The sequence below is a fragment of the Podarcis cretensis genome (assembly GCF_951804945.1).
Source record: "Podarcis cretensis genome assembly, chromosome: 11".
In the NCBI taxonomy this organism is placed as follows: domain Eukaryota; kingdom Metazoa; phylum Chordata; class Lepidosauria; order Squamata; family Lacertidae; genus Podarcis; species Podarcis cretensis.
In genome coordinates this window covers 22787195-22805536 of record NC_137180.1, presented here as the reverse complement: position 1 = coordinate 22805536, position 18342 = coordinate 22787195, and the positions used below count along the sequence as shown (strand labels likewise).

At 39.9% G+C, this 18342-nt stretch overlaps 1 protein-coding gene and 1 long non-coding RNA gene across 5 annotated transcripts in view; both read left to right on the top strand.

Moving 5' to 3' along the window:
• The window catches only part of LOC307226845, a 137456-nt gene that overhangs the window by 86177 nt on the left and 32937 nt on the right, over positions 1-18342 (top strand). The window lies entirely within an intron of this gene.
• Positions 1-18342, top strand: part of APC (APC regulator of WNT signaling pathway) — a 64198-nt gene that overhangs the window by 32921 nt on the left and 12935 nt on the right. For all 4 annotated transcript variants that reach the window (XM_079995262.1, XM_079995259.1, XM_079995260.1 and 1 more), the window contains 8 exons: positions 1032-1145; positions 1690-1773; positions 7781-7885; positions 12734-12832; positions 13747-14125; positions 15155-15250; positions 16566-16705; positions 17817-17894. In XM_079995262.1, the coding sequence (XP_079851388.1) occupies positions 1032-1145; positions 1690-1773; positions 7781-7885; positions 12734-12832; positions 13747-14125; positions 15155-15250; positions 16566-16705; positions 17817-17894 (1095 nt within the window). The remainder of the gene's footprint in view (positions 1-1031; positions 1146-1689; positions 1774-7780; positions 7886-12733; positions 12833-13746; positions 14126-15154; positions 15251-16565; positions 16706-17816; positions 17895-18342) is intronic.

Sequence of the window (18342 nt, the reverse complement as noted above, 5' to 3'; positions counted from 1 at the left end):
AAGTGAGAATTTATACAACCATACCAGTACCAGCTTCCGTTTGCTTTTAGACTAATATCAGCATACAAGGGGGAAATATCAAGCTACCTGGTCCCTCTTCCCCCTTGTCTTCCACGTAGGAGTCTAGTCTAGATCTTTTTTCCAGCCTTATGCAGTGTATCATTAGCTTATTTGGCAGTCTTCATGTTAGCATTAATAAAATTGCTTCTCGGAATGATTTACAATGGAACTTGATGCCAAACTGCAAAAATAATTAGTGTGCATTATAGACTTAGTTATGCTTTGTTGGGGAATTAGCCAGTTGTATGTGGATGAGCAGTCACCGCTATAGGGGTTCAGAGTTACGTGTTTTCTCTAAATCTGTATGCTTCATCTATATCCAAGAATTGTGACATGATACTTGGTTTATTGAGATCTGACTTTTAAAAAGTTCCTAGCCTTCATGGCAGGAGCTAAAATATAAAAATGTGAAAGGCTGAATTTGTATGCAAGGTCTCAAGGCATCCTTGTTTTTCATTTAAATTTTAACTTAATATATCTCAAGTATTCAGTATTAAAACAATCAAAGGATGGGGCTCTATGGACTGTATAGCTTCTTATACTTCCCACATTCCACAACCTAAAGACAGGTGAGACTAAAAAGAAACTGTGTGAATGGGAAGAGGATTCCTTACCTGACTAGTATTCTTCAGTATCTGTCCTTCCAACATCCCAAGAAGTTTCAAAAAGGAAAGTAGATGAATAAGGGACCTTCAAGCTTGCAGATATTGGGATGGTATCTTACTACATTAGGGAAGGGAGTTAAGAAGTCAGCAAAATGCATGCAAATATTTTAATTGCCTTTTACATCTTTATAAGATTTTCTTTTTTGAATGGCCTCATTCTGCCAATGTTGCAGTCTTTGTCATATTGGGCAAGAGACATTAATGAGGTGGTGTTCTAAATTATAGACATAGGATCTTCATTTTTAAATTAATTGTTATTATATGAATGGTTTATCAGCAACATAACTGAATGTATTTTGGTTCTAGTTCTCCTTGCAGACAGATATGACTAGAAGACAATTGGAGTATGAAGCAAGGCAGATCAGGGCTGCTATGGAAGAACAGCTAGGCACTTGCCAAGACATGGAGAAGAGAGCACAGGTAATTATATAACAAGGTTTTACAAAATTTGAAAGGGTGTCTGTGCCAACAGTAAACTTAGTTAGCTTCCATAAAACTATAGTGCATAAATTTCTGACTGCCTCACCAAATAATATTTCTCTGCCTGTAGCAGGGGTAAGGAACCTATGTTCACTCATGGGGCGGGGTGCATGCCGGGAGCGGGGCAGAAGCAAAAGCAGAGGGGGTGCACTTTCTCCTTCATCCTTGCACATGCATCCATACATTTTCACTGTCTTGCAATGCACACACTTCATTCTCTCTTCCCTCCTTAGCCCTGCTTCCCCATGCAGGCTTTTGAAACACTCCCATTTGGTACTAGTGGGGGCTTTTATGAAACCTAATTGCTTCATAAAGGTGGGGGATCAGCCTTCATGGGAAGGGGAGAATTAACCCTTTTCTGTCTAGCATAGATCCTTTACAAACAGGCACCTTTTGATAGTAACGCGGCTTTTTAAAAGTTTGATTGCTGTGGATGGGTAGGCAACAAGGTTATAAACCTGTATCTGAACTTCATTTTTCCAAGGTGAGAGTTGCTAGAATTCAACAAATTGAAAAGGATATTCTACGTATAAGACAACTCTTGCAGTCCCAAGCTGCTGAAGCAGAGGTTAGTATTTATTTCCTGCCCTTTATTTATGTACTGTACATGCATTTTTGAAACAAATAAGTAGACCTGACTGAACAAGGAGCACCTTCTGTATAAATACCGTATTTTTCGCCCTATAGGACGCACTTTTTCACCTCCAAAAATGAAGGGGAAATCTGTGTGCGTCCTATGGGGCGAATGCAGGCTTTCACTGATGTGCTGAAGCAGAGCACTCCGCGCTTCGGGCAGATATCCGTGGCTGGGGGGGGGGGGGAATAAAATTTTTTTCCTTTATTTCCCTCCCCAAAAACTAGCTGCGTCCTATGGGCCGGTGCGTCCTATAGGGCGAAAAATACGGTAACTAATAACTCTTTGTGGTTACTCACCTGTGGCTGAGCAATATTGTGTTGCTTTAGTCAAGACAGCAGTTTCCTTGTTTAAAGAACTCGTATCCTGCTTTTCATCTTCAAGCGTGACGTATTCAAGGTAGCTCATATGATCCATCACTAAAACAGATCAATAAGAGATACATTACAGTTTACTCTTGCTTTAAAGCTACATGGCATCAGTCATAAGAGAGAAACTCAAAGTAGCCACTGCTCAGGAATCCTAGACTGGCCATGAGATCAAATAAATTGTGCTGTTGGTGTTTTTATCTTCATTTTTTAATGAACCCTTTCGGCCTCTGAGAGAGAAAATGCTCAGAGTTCAGGTATAGATGTGTACAGAATTTTTAATCTCTATCACCTATGGTCTTTTTAATTATTGTGAGAGTTTGGAACCCTTTGCTAGCTATTGTATTCCATGTCTGAAGTTTTATAGCTTTTGTAGTGAGGTCCTGCCAAAATATGTACAGGAAGTTGCATTCAGTTGCAGGGCAGGTAGAGACACAAGTGCCAGTGCCCAATTGAGACTCCTAAAGTGCACTTGTTGGCACCTCTTTGAGTTAGTCTACTCCTTCCCAGGGACGCGGGTGGCTCTGTGGTTTAACCCTAGGACTTGCTGATCAGAAGGTCGGTGATTCGAATCCCCACAACGGGGTGAGCTCCTGTTGCTCGGTCCCTGCTCCTGCCAACCTAGCAGTTCGAAAGCACGTCAAAGTGCAAGTAGATAAATAGGTACCGCTCTGGCGGGAAGGTAAACGGCGTTTCCGTGCGCTGCTCTGGTTTGCCAGAAGCAGCTTAGTCATGCTGGCCACATGGCCATGCTGTACACTGGCTCCCTCGGCCAATAAAGCAAGATGAGCGCCGCAACCCCAGAGTCGGTCACGACTGGACCTAATGGTCAGGGGTCCTTTTACCTTTACTCCTTCCCAAAGTGGACCAGGTGATGAGCTGATAAGCAGTGACTCCAAGCCTGCTGGATTGACTGTGCAACAGAGTTCCCAGTGAGCAGCTGTTCTCTGCAGAAAGCAGGCTTGAAATCACTGCCTGCCAGCTGATTGACAGTAAAGTCAAGCTTCACTTGGCTTGGATTTACTTTTATAGTGCAGTACAAAGGAAAAATTGGTCACTTGATATCAGGTGATTGGCAGGTGGGTAGGGCTCTGCCCATCTGTTATAATGGCCTGCTAGGAAGAAACCCAGGATCTGGCTAGCAGGTTGTATCCAGTTCCCAACTCCTTGTCTACGTTACCTGGTAATTGTTCTGCGAGGTTTCCGACAGACACATTTCCCACCCTATCTGGCAATATCAGGGAGCCAATATGAGTTTGGTTTTGGTTTTTGCGTGAAAGCATATGCTCTACCACTGAAATACTGCCTGTCCCAGTCTCTAAGCTATGGTAGAAGATCTGGAGTACTACATGTGTTCATTTCTCTTTCCTTCTTATCTCATGTCCAGATTTCCTCCTTTCACTCCCATTCACCACTTCCCCTTACATTTCAGGCTCCAGTACTTTTCCTTTTAGACATCTGTCCAATACTGGACTGATTTCGCAGACTTGGCTGTTTTAAATTGACTGTTCCCTTAGCTTTTATTTTAGTGATGCTATACCCATGATTGATTATTGTTTTTGGTGGTTTTGATCTTCTTTGTTGTAGATTTCTATTAGATCTGTACAGGTTTTTTGGTGTGGCAGCGTTGTAGGATGTTTTCTTCAGCTGCTTTGGATATAAGTGCTTTAAATAAATTATGGCACTAACCATGATTAATTTCAAATAAGAGTTTGCAAACTTTTAGCAGACGATTGAAACTAATTATGTTGGCTTCATGCCTGTCAGACATACTGCATACTGCATCCTGGTTAGCTGTAAAAAGTGAGAGGGGTGAGATGCTGGGTTCAGTAAAGCAGCACTTTATAAAGATAGTTACATTTTGCTGAAAATGAAACTTATAGATGACTAAATAATGGAATTCAGTGATTTGAATATTTGTTAAGATAGTTGCTAGACAGCCAATTTGGCTTGGAAAACACTAAGAGAATTAAGATTCCCTGTGTTACTTGTATTAGATCTCCCTGACCACACATCCCAAGATACAACAACATGATTTGTGTGATTAACTGGGCTGGAAAATTATTTCTTGTTTCTTGCTACCAGCCTTAATTTTTAGGTGTCGACTGTGCATGGGTATGTAGGAATACCTTTTCCGTGTCTTTAGTAGCAGATTCTTAGTCTGCTGTGACTCCCCTCCTCCCTTTAAGCTGGTAAGATGGTCTTTGTCAAACTGTGTTTCTCAAATTCCGTTAACCAAAAACTTTTAAAAGGGGTCTCCCTCAACACAGAAATGCACACATAAAATATATTTTCTATGTTTGACCCACTGTCCCCTCCCCCCTCCCCAGTAATTAAGCTTGAAAAATGACTTTAATGCAGCTGATAGGTATTTTTATATAAAGATTATCTCTTGCTTTTTCTTTATTATTTGGTTAATTAGCATATTTTGTATGTTTGATTACTCCCCCACCCCCGCCAATACAAAGTTTCCCTCCCAACTCCCTTTTGCTTTTTCGTGTTGTTTTAATCGTGTTCAGCTTAGTTCTGCCGCTTGCTATTTTCAGTAGATTCTTTCTTAACGTTGGAAGGCATGCTTGCTTGACAGATGTCTTGGTGGGGGAGGGGGGAGCAGGAGAAAGCCGAGAAGGCTTACTCTGAAATGTAATTGATTAATTTATATAAATGTGTTTCCATCACTGTGTAATGTCATATGCAATATAAGCGTAGCTCACATTTAATAAAAACATAAGAGCATAAGAAGGGCCATTCTGGATCAGACAAAAGGCCCATCCTGTTCTGACAGCTGCCAGCTAGATTCCTGTAGAAAGTCTGTAAGCAGGATGTGACTGCAAAAGCACTCTTCCTACTCGTGATTCCCAGCAACTGGCAATAATCCAGGGATGCCAACAGGATTTCCTGGACCTGTCTGCTGTATGTGGATTAGGGCCCCTACACTCCCCCTCCCTGTCTCACAATCCAGTGGCAAGAACTGCTGCATATGTACTTATATTTACTTAGCCTAGCCTAGCTTATTTCACAGGGCTGTTGCAAATCTAAAAAGTTTGGGAGGGGAGGGAAATGTACAAGTTGCTGGATAAAAAAGCAAGATGCAAATATATGTCAAACAGCACATAGTTAAGCTGCGTAAAACACTCACATAGGAGGCAGTGAAGGGCACCAATTTGCCTGGCTTTCAAAGGGAATTAAACAAATTCATGGAGGATAAGGCTATTCTCTGGCTCCACAGTTGCTTGAATACAGTTTGCTGTATTCCCAAAGGACGGGGAGGGTTTCATTGTACTTTCAGGCATTTCATAGAAAAGGGATTGGCCACTGTGAGAAGAGGATGCTGGGCTAGATGGGTCATTGTCCAGCAGGGCTTTTCTTAAATTCTTCAGTAATGTCATTCAAAGGTAATGTAAAGGAAGCCAGAAAAGAATCTTCCTTGCTTTAACTGCAATGTTTCATAGGCCTGATGTTTACAAGATGGGTGGGGTATAAATATTATTATTATTATTATTATTATTATTATTATTATTATTATTATTATTACCCAAATGGGAAAATCTTTTTTGCCAACCCTTATATATGATAACCGGCCAAAAATACTTTTAAGTATGTGGATATCTGAACTACCAACTCTCAGCCTGGCCTACGTCACAGGGCTGTTGTGAATATAAAAAAGGGAAGGGGAAGACAGTGATCACAGCCTTGAGCTCCTGGGAAGAAAACCAAGATACATACGCAGTCAACTTGCATCTTGTGCATATTTAACTTGTGCAATTTCAGCTTTACATGCTCCATAGTCGGCCTGCTGAAATTGCACAAGCAATTGGGAAGCTTTTAATGTTTGATGTATTACAGTATTTGAATATTTTTTTGGAAGCCACCCAGAGTGGCTGTGGAAGCCCAGCCAGATGGTCGGAGTATACATAGTATTTATTTATTTATTTATTTATTTATTTATTTATTTATTTACACACTGGGTTTTCTTGGCGCAGAAAGAGCTTTTAAGTTCTCAGACTTGCTTACCGAGCTCTGGGAAGCTCTTGCACAGGCTCTGGGAGTCTCTCACAAAATCTTAGCAGTGGTGCTGCCTGCCAAGTGCTGAAGCATTAGAACTGCCTACGCATTTTGTGCTCTGACTTCCTTCAGAACTGTCCAGTTGACTTTGTTTTAAAGCACTTGTATCCCCCTGTTGGCCTTGCTGCCCCTGTAGCAGAAGGAGAACATATCCATGACTACTAGCCACAATGGCCAGCTTTATCCTTCATGAATTCATCTAACCCTCCACTAAAACCATCCAAGTTGGTAGCCATCACTACAGCATGTGGAAGTGAATTCCATAATTTAACTATGTACTGTGTGAATAAGTACTTCCTTAGTCTCTCCTAAATCTTTCAACATTTAGCTTCAGTGGAGGTCCCTGAGTTCTGACTTTTATCATGGATGGAGGGGGAGAAAAAGAATGAACATACAGTGGTACCTTGGGTTACATACACTTCAGGTTAAGAACAGACCTCCAGAACGAATTAAGTTCTTAATCCGAGGTACCACTGTACTGGATTATTACTGTAGATTATTTTGTGTCCCAGTTTATTCTCTAATAGCCCCATGTTCAATTTAATTATTGCCATTAGCTTCAGCCATAGAACCGCACAGTCTAATACAGCAGTGAACTTCTTGAAATGCACATGGCCATACAATGTTTGTAGGCGATAGGGATCTAACCTTTTTTTATAGTGGGGCCAGTGATTCCTTTAAAACTGTTCTATAGGGTTTTTTTTCATAAGGGATGTATAAATGAAGCTTCAGACAGTAAAAAACTGAATAAAGGTGTATCTCCTGTTCTGTATGGTGTTCTTTGTGCATTTGAGTCACTTTTAAAAATAAAATTTCACAACCTTTAACTTTCATTACCTTTAAGATGGTATGAAAAAAATCTGGGTTTTATTTTCTATATATTGGTTTGCCTTTTTAATAGGAAAAAGCACTGTTACGTTGCCCAATTTTATTCATTGAGTTGCAGAACGATTAGTCTGGAGACAAACCACTTGTCTATATTTCTTTCACGTTAAGATGGATGCTCTGACATGTGTCATACTATAACTAAATTGTGGAAAGCTTCCAAATAGTACAAAACGGGTGTATTATGTGTATTTTGGGCTATCCACCCAGAAGGTGTTTCTATTTGATTGCGAAGCGTAAGTAATATTTTAACTGTTCCAGTCATAGCCTCCAGTAAGTGCATAGATCATGTGACATTGCAGAGGAGACAGTTGTTTGCTCCAATTCTGTTACATTTCTGATAGTGATGTGAGCACAGCTGGTGGAGGATGGTGTTTTGTATCTCACAGCAAATCCTTTGTCTTCTAGAGCTATAATCCTCAGAGGACATGCTTCACTTTCATCCTGCAATTTTGCTAAGGCGGTCGCTCTCGGCTGCTAATTATTGAGGCTAGAGGTTATGAAAAATAAAGCATAGTTCAGTGGTTCGTGAAGCTACAGCATTGACGTGTTCACAGTTTTAAGCTTAAAGTGGAAGCATACTCCATTTCTGTGCGTAATGTCGCAAACTCTTACATTGACAGAGGACACCTCCAAGCAAGCACGATGCAGGCTCGCATGAAGCTGAGAGGCAAAATGAAGGTCAAGGAGCAGCAGAAATCAGCGTGGCAACTGCTGGCAGTAGTCAGGTAAAGTCAACATTTTATTTATAAGTAATGCTTCAACATATGGTGCTTGGGGAGGTGGGATATAGTGATTCTGCTATGGCAGTATAATTGTGCGCGAATGGATTCCTTCAGGTGCACTAAATCAGAAAAGGCTTTGTGCTGGAGGAGATGAGTGCTCTTTAATCTGTTACAAAGGAATGTACCATATAGATAGAATTTAAATGTTCTACACTGTAAGCAAGTACAAATCTTGGTCAGATTGCTATTGTGTGTAAATTTAAGGGAAAGGAGCCTTGCATGGCTATCAAATTCATGTTGATATAGCCAGGTTTTCAAGTTAAAATGTGATTAATACAGGGAATTTTCTTTGATACTATTTTAAAATGGCTGCTAATTCTGCATTATTTTTATGGCTTCAAAGTAGAAGCTTATGATTATAAATTTGGGGGGGCGGGTTGTGGAAGGCAGTGTTATAAACCACTAGAATAATAAATTATCATCAGTCAAATTGATCATTTATATTGGAAGCAGATATATTTTTCATTATTTCCTGCTGTTCCTTTGCTATGTATATAGTAATATGATTGTTGTCCAGTTGTGTTTTCATCATGTGGAATATTTTAAACATTCATTTAGACTGACATACAGTTTAAACCTGATTTGCTCTGATTTAAAACCAATTAAAAAAATGTTCTTGTAAATAAGATACAGCATAGCCTTGTATGGGACCTTAATGTGGATGAACTCAGGAGGTGATGAGAAAAGTGTCTAATAGCCAGAGAGCTTGGTATGAATAACCCTGGTGCTTTAGAACAATTCTGACTTTGCCTCATAAAAAATTGTGCTTATAGTATTAATCTTATTTCCCCACCCCCCTAGCTTTATGGATATGAGTCATTCAATCCATCTTGCTATGAGACATCTGGGGGATTACCTCCTTTTTATGCAAGGCCAGGGGGGAAAGGCTTAATGGATTGGGCACCAGTATTTCATTTCTGGAGCTATGGTCAACCTACCTTGTGGCAGAGGATATTATTACTAGAAGGCAAAATAAAATAAAATGAAATACCCTGGTCAAGCCCAGACATTTTTTTGATAGTCAAATGAATATTATACTTGATGATTTGGCTACCATAGTATTTTTCTTTCTGCATGACTGCACTGTTCTGCATGCACTCTGCTGCATTTAGGGAGAGCAAATGAAATTCGCTGAAATGTGGATGCTCCTAAGTTAGCTAAAGGATAGAAGTGAACTTCATTTTTACAAGAAAAATCCATTTGGCGATGTGTTTCAATGGAGAGAAAATTAAAATAAGAATAAAAAACTGCACCGCGTGAGATGAGAATAGAGTTGAAGACAGTAGGATGGGAATGTAGCAGAACTAGCTGTGTTGATGAGAAAAAAATAAGAGTATATTCAAGCAGGATCAGAAAGGGTTGTGGCAGAAGTAGAGTGAGTGTCCAATAAGAGATGGGGATTGGTACATTCCAAGGACTCCTGTTTGCTACTATTTTAATAGGTTTGGGGTATATTTAACACTGGTTCTGTCTTCAGTAGGATTGGTTGCAAAATACAGTTCAGCATAATTTGGGTCTTTTGTCAAATTCAGGGCTTTCTAACAATTTCTGGAAGAACAAATTGATTGGTCATCTTCATAATTGCCAATGTTTAAGCTCTATAGTTTATCCAAAGCAGGTTTGATTATTATAAGGAATTTAGTATTAGGTTCCATGGACACATCATTGCAGCTGCAGTGCTTTCGCTTGTGTGCTTTTCCAGCTATTTCTGTGGCAGAAGACAGCTTAGTGTAAAGACTCTCTTCTCTTGCTCTCTCATAATCACTGCCTTATTCATAATCATTTTTTCCCTTATTTACACAACCAGCTTTACTGTATCTTTTTCATATTTTTTCTGTCCTTCCTTGAATTGTTACATTTTTTTTAAAAAAAAGGGTTAATATGTTCCAGTAGCTGGGTTGATCAGCCTGTGTCCCTCTAGATACTGAAAAAGGACAGCTCCCATAATCTTTGGACCATTGGCTAACATGACTGGGACTGATGGGAATTGTAGTTCAACAACTGCTGTTAGCCTAGAAGACCCACCTATATTTGAAGTAATGGTGAAATATTTGTATGGGAAGGCTTTTCATGTGCCCCTTGGAGCAACTGTATGTGTAGAGCGCCATCCTTGGGCCACATAAATATAAACACTTCTATTAAATAATCTTTTAAATATATATGCAGTCTGTGAGGGCCTTGACTAGCAAGTGTCATTTACAAACCAAAATATTAGACAAGAACCTTGCTATTTCAGTGAAGTCTTTGGATTTGAATTCTACCCGTCACAATTTTAAAAAAAAATTGAGTAAATATGCTACTGCTTTGCCATTCCCCTGGAATAAGCAGTGCTTATGCAGAAAACATGAAAAGAATGCTTCTGAGCACGGAGGCTGCCAGGAAGGAGGATGAGAGGAGCAAATTGCCTTTGGACCAAGCACAGAATTAAAAAGTCCACTGATTAAAGTCTGTCCCACTTTTAGCTCTATACTGTTGGACCAAACAGCAAAGTGGCAAACTGCACTATCTGTTGCCCTGTTGCTACTTCAGCTCTGAACTTTCTTTCATTCCTGGAAAATACTCACTAATGCAGGCAGCTGGCCAAGCTTGCAACCGTTGAGGCAAAAAGAACACAATAAACACAGGTTTCCTAATATTGGGCTTGGTTACCTTGGCTGGAGAAATGCATGATGCACCCCCAATCCCTTGGGAAGTGGTGGGGGAGGTGTAAAGCCCAGATATGAGTGTGTTATAATCATTATGCCCACTACCCTTTTATATTACTTCTGCCATCATTGTACAGGCAACTCCCCGTTTGCATGGGGGTTGTGTTCTGAAACACCATGTGCCTTGGCAGGGCACGTGTAAGCCCATTCCACCGCTCCTTCTGGGGCCAAAAACTGTGTGTGTGCTGAACGCGTGCAAGCAGGGAGTTATTTGTATTCAAGTTGGATGTGGAGTGGATCTTTAGGGGCTGCATGTGCTTCCTTTCCACCATTTCTGGATTTCTTTTAATTTTGAAACAGCAGTAGGAATGTAGAGGAAGGTAAACATGGCCTGACTTGCTTATGTGTTGAGAGTAAGATCTGGATCTGGGTGGAGAACCTCTGTCCTGGGGGCCTAATCAGACCTGTCAGGTCAACCCTAACCCTGCCAGGCAGTTGCAGCCAGGCCACACCCACCAGCCCTATACCTAATGACAGGTTCAAGGCAGGTAAACAACCTTCCTCTCCTGAAAGAGGTCTTCAGCTGCTGCTGCTGCTCAGCTAATTGGCAGGGCCTGGAAAGTCCTGTGCAAAGGGCTGCACAATGGGGTCTTGCCAAGTGATTTGCAATGGGCTCCTTAAGAGCCTGCATCTAGCTGATTGTCTGGTCTTATGGTGCACTTTAAAAGGCATTTTACATTTCCCTGTGTGGTTTCACTTTGTTGTGACATCAGGTGATTGACAAGTGAGTAGTCCTAGGGTGGGCGGGCAAATAATGATCAGGTCTGCAAGCTGAAACCTTGCATAAAACGGTTTTAGAGTGCCCTAGTAAGAGCCCCCATTCCACTTGTCTCCCCAAAAGAAGAATATTAGAGGATCCCAGTGTGATTAATAACTGCTGCATCTCATAGGTGGAAGGCAAGAAACACCTTCATTCTGATAATAATGATGATAATAGTAATAATAATAATTTTATTATTTATTCCCCACCCATCTGGCTGGGGTATAAATAAAAACATAATGAAATTCTGCTTGGAAGCCAAAAGCTTCCACCCTTGCGTCCTGTCCTCCTAATAGCCAAATGTTTGGTATTCACAATGATCTTTTGGGTGCTTGTACATGGAAAGGTTAATGGGATTTCTTACCCAAGTGGCTTTTCCTGGAGTGAAGTACTGATTAAATGGTAAGAGGATATTATGACCTTTGCCACATGATCTATCCTAAGAAAACTGGGATGCAAGTTACTAATCATTTAATTGATGTGCTCAGTATTGAGTCCCCCAGATTAAATTAAGTTGATTCCTATTCAAAATTAGTAGAAATAGGATGTATATACTATATACAAATGTAAGCTTCTCACATTTATGGAGAAATGGTCTCCCTACTACAGAAACTTTGAAAAGGGCACCTTCATTGAGTTTTGCAATAATTTAAACTTAGTTGATCATCTAAAAGCCAAATAGTAAATAAACTAAACATCCTTTAACTGGACAGCAACCCAGCAAATGCTATTATGTCACAGTCACACTTAACTGATCACCCCTAAATGAAATTTGGGTAGTCACTTCATTGCCTAAAGGGAGAGGAGAAAGAGAGAGAGAATGCAATTGGTATGACTAAGCGCATCCCTAACATTGAGAGGGGTTGGTAGTGCAAGTGAAGGAGAAAAGAGCAGTAATGCTGAAATTGTGCTTGAAAATGCCACCTGGGAGCTGAATACCGCTGTGAGAGAGAATTGTGTTGGTTGGCCCAGGGGCTATGGTTAAGGGAATGAAATATTTCTCACAAAAAAAATGTTACTTTGTGAGTGCAGCACTTCCTATTCTCGTACCCTCCAGTGTAAACGGTATGGTTACATTGTTAACAATAATTTAAAAGATTCTATTTTTGTCATTGCTGGCAAAATGGCTAACCGCTTGTTGCTTTTGTGACTCAGGTCATGATGCAGCTTTCCCTCCTCTGGCACAATTAGATTTTTACAGAGTTGACATGTCAGCTTAGTTTAACCCTATCTTCTAAATCGTGTTGCCTTCTAAAATGCTGAAATTTTTAAATGATTTTGTGTTATGCTAATGCTTTCATCGCCAATTGTTGATTAAACTCTTAGGGTTCAGCTGCTCGCATGGACCATGAGACATCAAGTGTTATGAGTTCTAGCAGCAGTTACTCTGTTCCTCGAAGACTGACAAATCACCTAGGTACTAAGGTAACCAAAGTTTGTCACAGGCTATTAATGCCACATTTTACACTTAAAATATGTTACTTTTGAGAAAGGGTAGTAATATTGATAGTCCCATTGAAGGAAAAAGGGGTTAGATAAAATAATTATAAAGTGTTGTGGTGTTATGGAAATTTGATTTGAAACCAAGCTGAATTTGAGTTTGTTGGTGCCTCTGGTAACCTCTCTCTTACATCATAGATGTTGGCTCATATTATGGATGTATTGTTGCTGCAAGTTTACCTTTGACTTGAACAATAAACTTACATTGATTGATTGATTGATGTTCCCTTTCAAACCTGTCTGGCAACCTCCAATTAGCTGATCTTTTTCTGTCCAACTGGGCAGTCATTTTGCAGGGAAAGTCTCATGCTGCTTTTGAAATATTATTGTGGCCCTTGAGATGGTTTCAGCTGCCCAGTATATACTGACGCATTGAGTGTGTCAGATGACCTTGTCATGTACAAAATCTAACAAGTCTGTCAATCTTTAGTAATTTCTTCAGCATTATAGAATGGGAGAATCAAAGCAGCTGCCACAATGCTATTACTAGTATTTCATGATGTGGCAATAGATTGCTGCTACATTAACAATATGAGGAGGGTGTCATTAAGCTTTTCTGAAAATGCATAGTTGTTTATGAGTGCCCTGTCTTGTTTACAGACAAGAGTAACACATAGTGAATCCTCCACTAATTTTGGTGATACAGTTTGTACCACTATGTCAGCATTATTTTATCTGCCTAAGAATAGTGCAATACAGAATCTGTAATGTTGAGAGTTGTTAACTTAGGCCCAAAGGCTTAATTTATCACCAGTTCATCAAAAATTCTCCTGGTGGCATATGCCATGGCTTATACTTTAAAAAATGGTAACATTTTTTAAAAATTGCTTGTTTTGCAGGTTGAAATGGTGTATTCATTGCTGTCCATGTTGGGTACTCATGATAAAGATGACATGTCACGAACTTTGCTAGCCATGTCTAGCTCCCAGGACAGCTGCATAGCTATGCGCCAGTCTGGATGTCTTCCGCTCCTCATTCAACTTCTGCATGGCAACGATAAAGACTCAGTGTTGTTGGGAAACTCCCGGGGTAGTAAGGAGGCCCGTGCCAGAGCCAGCGCAGCACTGCATAATATCATTCACTCGCAGCCTGACGATAAGCGAGGCAGGCGAGAAATCAGAGTCCTTCATCTTCTAGAACAAATCCGAGCTTACTGTGAAACGTGTTGGGAATGGCAGGAAGCACACGACCAAGGCATGGACCAAGACAAAAATCCAAGTATGTCACTGTGTTTAAAGCTTTTACTTGAAAACCAGCATGAAGTGTTTTTTCATGTTATGGCTTCGAATCTGAGTTCTTTGTAGAACAAGCAATTTCAAGCAAGCTGTGTGAGAGATGAGACCTCTGGTTATGATGGGCAAATCTGCCCACTATAGCCCATGTCGCTTTTGCTTGGTTTTCCTTTAATTCCACTCTGTTGCTACTTTAATCTTGCAAGGGAAGAAACTTTGCAGCAACATAACTGGCGAAGAAGGAAGACTGTAAGAACTGTAGTTGGCCTGGGGTGAAGGAAGGCAGGAGGGGTAGGCAAATTCCCCTGTGATAACATTCCCCCATAATGCATTAGGGCTCCTAGACCCAGATTGGCCCCAAGCCCTTCCCTGTGACACATACTGAAGACTCCTCTCTTTACCTTGGCTTTTGACAGTTATTTTTTGTGAGCCACCTCCTCTGCTGAATTTATAGTGCTCTGCTCCAATTTTCCATCTGTTCTATATGCTTTAAAATTGTTCTGATTTTCATCTGTTTTATGTTTTTATACGTTGTTATGCAGCCCGTTGTTATGTAACGTTGTTATGTAGTCTCACGGTGAAGGGCAGGTAATCTTATAAACAAATAATTAAAAAAAAGAGGCCCGAGTTCTTGTGTGGCGTTCCATGTATATAAGGAGGGGAAACCTTTTTGGCTCTGCAGGCCAGATCCTGGTCAGGTTTCCCCTCATGAGCCAAATGTAGTAGGTGGATGAGGACACCCATTTGTCAATCACCTTGTATGCTTTATTGTTGCTTTGAAGTCAATCTGTCAATCACCTCGTATGCTTTGTTGTTGCTTTGAAGTCCAGAACGACTACACAGTTTTGCAGAATGTAGAAACTGTTTATTTCATAATTGTGTAGGGTCCCCCCCCCCATAATTAGGTTGCCTTTCAGGTGTCTAATAAACAGCCTCTCTAAACCTCTGTAAGCTTTGCTTTGTTAAATAACTAATTGATGAAGTAAATAGTAATTATTTTCCTTGTTCTGACAAGTGCCGGCTCCAGTTGACCATCAGATCTGTCCTGCAGTGTGTGTTCTTATGAAGCTTTCATTTGATGAAGAGCACCGTCATGCGATGAATGAACTTGGTAAGAGTGGAGCAAAAAGTATCGAGAGTATATGCTCAAGATCACATTACCTCTAACACATCACATTACGGATTAGTTAGAGCTTTAACAACCTGATGGTTTCCACAATCAGGAAGATAAAATGTTAGATTTTCTTCACCCTTTCAGTACATGAATGCTTATTGATTTAAAATTGTTATCTAGGCTCTGGAGAATGCTGTAGCTCCTTCTATTTAGATAATTTATTGAGCTAGGTATCTTTATCCCCAACCCATTTGTTCCATAGCTACATAGCATATACAGTGGTGTCTCGCAAGACGAAAAGAATCCGTTCCGCGATTCTCTTCGTCTAGCGGTTTTTTCGTCTTGCGAAGCAAGCCCATTGACAGCTTAGCGGATTAGCGCTATTAGCGGTCTAGCGGCTTTTAGCGATCAGCTGTTAAGCGGCTTATCAGCGGAACAGCTGATAAGCGGCTTAGCAGCTTAGGAAAGGGGGGGGGAGCGAAAAAACCCCGCAGGAACTCGCAAGATTTTTTCGTCTTGCGAAGCAACCCTATAGAGAAATTCGTTTAGCGAAGCGCCTCCAAAACGGAAAACCCTTTCGTCTAGTGGGTTTTCCGTCTTGCGAGGCACCACTGTATGCAGGAAGAAACAACAGTGGTGCTGACAAGAGTGGTTGTTAGCAGCATACATGTTGCTTTTCTTCGAGTTGTGTTCACTTGCGACATTTGCATATAAGACATAGGGGGGAAATTCATCTTTGAATGCTTAAAGAGTGTTTGTTATCCAAAAAATGCAATGTCTACAGATAGCAGGTTTTTTCTGATTTGGAGCAAATTGATTTGCTTTCTTTGGATTCTTAATACTTCCATGAAATGCTCCCAGTTCTTTAAAAACAATTCTTAGTTGCTATAGTATGGGTCCCTTGTAACCATCCCCTTGCTTTGTCTTTGGCCTTGGAAAATAAATGCCAATAATTATTTAGAATAAATTATTCAGAATATTTAGTATAAAATTACAGTGGTACCTCAGTTTACAAACTTAATCCATTCCGGAAGTCCGCTCTTAAAATGAAACTGTTCTTAAAGTAAGGCACGCTTTCCCTAATGAGGCCTCCCGCCGCCGGTGTCCTTCCACCATTCAGCTTCTGTTCTTAGACCGAGGTAGAGTTCGCAAACCGGGACACTACTTCTGGTTTTGCAGAGTTCATAAACCGAATAGTTTGTAAACAGGGCTGTTCTTAAACTGAGGTACCACTGTACTTAGAATAAATTATTTAGAATAAATTGTTTAGAAAAATAATTCTTTCTAACAAAAATTTCAACTATGTTTATAGGAGGATTGCAGGCCATTGCAGAATTGCTTCAAGTAGACTGTGAAATGTATGGGCTTACTAATGACCACTACAGTGTCACATTAAGACGATATGCTGGAATGGCTCTGACAAACTTAACTTTTGGAGATGTAGCAAATAAGGTAAGTTAATTTTTCTTTTGCTATTTAATAGTTTTAATATTAAGACTTTCAGCTTTTCAGCTGTTCTGTATATAATGGGCTGCTGTCATTAACTTCAGATGGCCGTGATACAGCTGAGCATGGAACAGAAAAATGTAGTTCTGCTTATTTCTTGATATTCCTCAGCAGACATTGACACAGCCACAATAACACAATTATGCTCTGTATTATTATCCTATGCACTATGACTATTGTTAATTAATATTTTAATATTCTCCTTTGCTGCTTTTTTAAGGGTATTTTGTATAGGTCATGAAATAGTTGACTATATTTTTACATCTGCACTTTATTGTAATTCTTGAACCTGCCACTATTTGGAAATTTTAATCCATCTTATGTTCTGATAAGCCAATTAAGTCTTTACCTGGAGAAGGTAGATTTGGCCATGGTCATTCATGCCCTAGTCCACTCTAGGTTGAACTACAGTAATTTGTTTTATGTGAGACTGCCATTGAAGATTGTTCAGATACTTCAATTTATCCAGAATGGGGCTATTGGGGTTTTGGAAGGGTCAGAGATGATCAAAGCATATTGCTCTGATTTTGTACCAATTACAGTGGCTCACTATTTGTTTCCAGGCTAAATTCAAAGTGCTGCCCTTGATATTTTAAAGCCCTAAACTGGCTGGGCCCTCCACTTCCCATATGAAAGAGAATTCCATTCCACTACAAAGGGTCTACTCTATTTGTGTGCCTTTGCCATCTCAACTGTTGTGAGGAAAGAGTTTTCTCAGTTGTTATGCCCGGATTATGGAACAGCTTGCCTAAATAAGTGTACATTGAAGACCGTTTTAGTCCAGCTTGTGCTCAACCAACTCTGCTTCTTTTATGAATGTTTTAAATCACTGTTATTTATTATTTTGTTCTTTTGCTGTGGATTTATATATTTACTGTTTTAGCTTTATGAGCTTTAGCTTTATGAGTAGCTGTGAGTGCACTTAGAGCAGAAAAGTTGGATAATAATTTTTATGTTGTTTTCTGTCCTTTAATTCTGCTTGTAAAGAAAGTAACTTGTGACCTGTCAACATACTGCGTAATAATTTGTTTCATTATCTCCCTCTCTCTTTAATCAGGCTACATTGTGTTCTATGAAAGGTTGCATGAGAGCCCTTGTTGCCCAGTTAAAATCTGAAAGTGAAGATTTGCAGCAGGTAAATCTTACTTGTAGAACTTTTATCCTACTGTGTATTGCATAGTTTTTTTATTTTTTTCATTAAAGAAACTTGATTGGGGCATCTTGATAGAACTGTACAACTTCTAATGTTAAGTGGGATTAGGCAAAGCCCAAGTATTTTATGTGTTCCTTAATGTAATACAAGTTGATCCACATAGTCTGAAAGTTCTTAATTTACATGTATTTTATTTGTATGCAGCTTTTCCACCAAAAACAATGCTCAGAGTGGCTTAACAACAATGAAACAGGGATGCATTTCAAACAAATGCTACAAAAGCAGTTACATAATAACATAGCAAAACAATACCAGGTATAATAACAAGATTACTTGAAAGAAAAAAATAACAAGATCACAGCATCTAATAGCAAAAGTAACAAGGGAGCTTCACAGCTTCACCAATCTTCCCATGATGTGCTCACAGGGT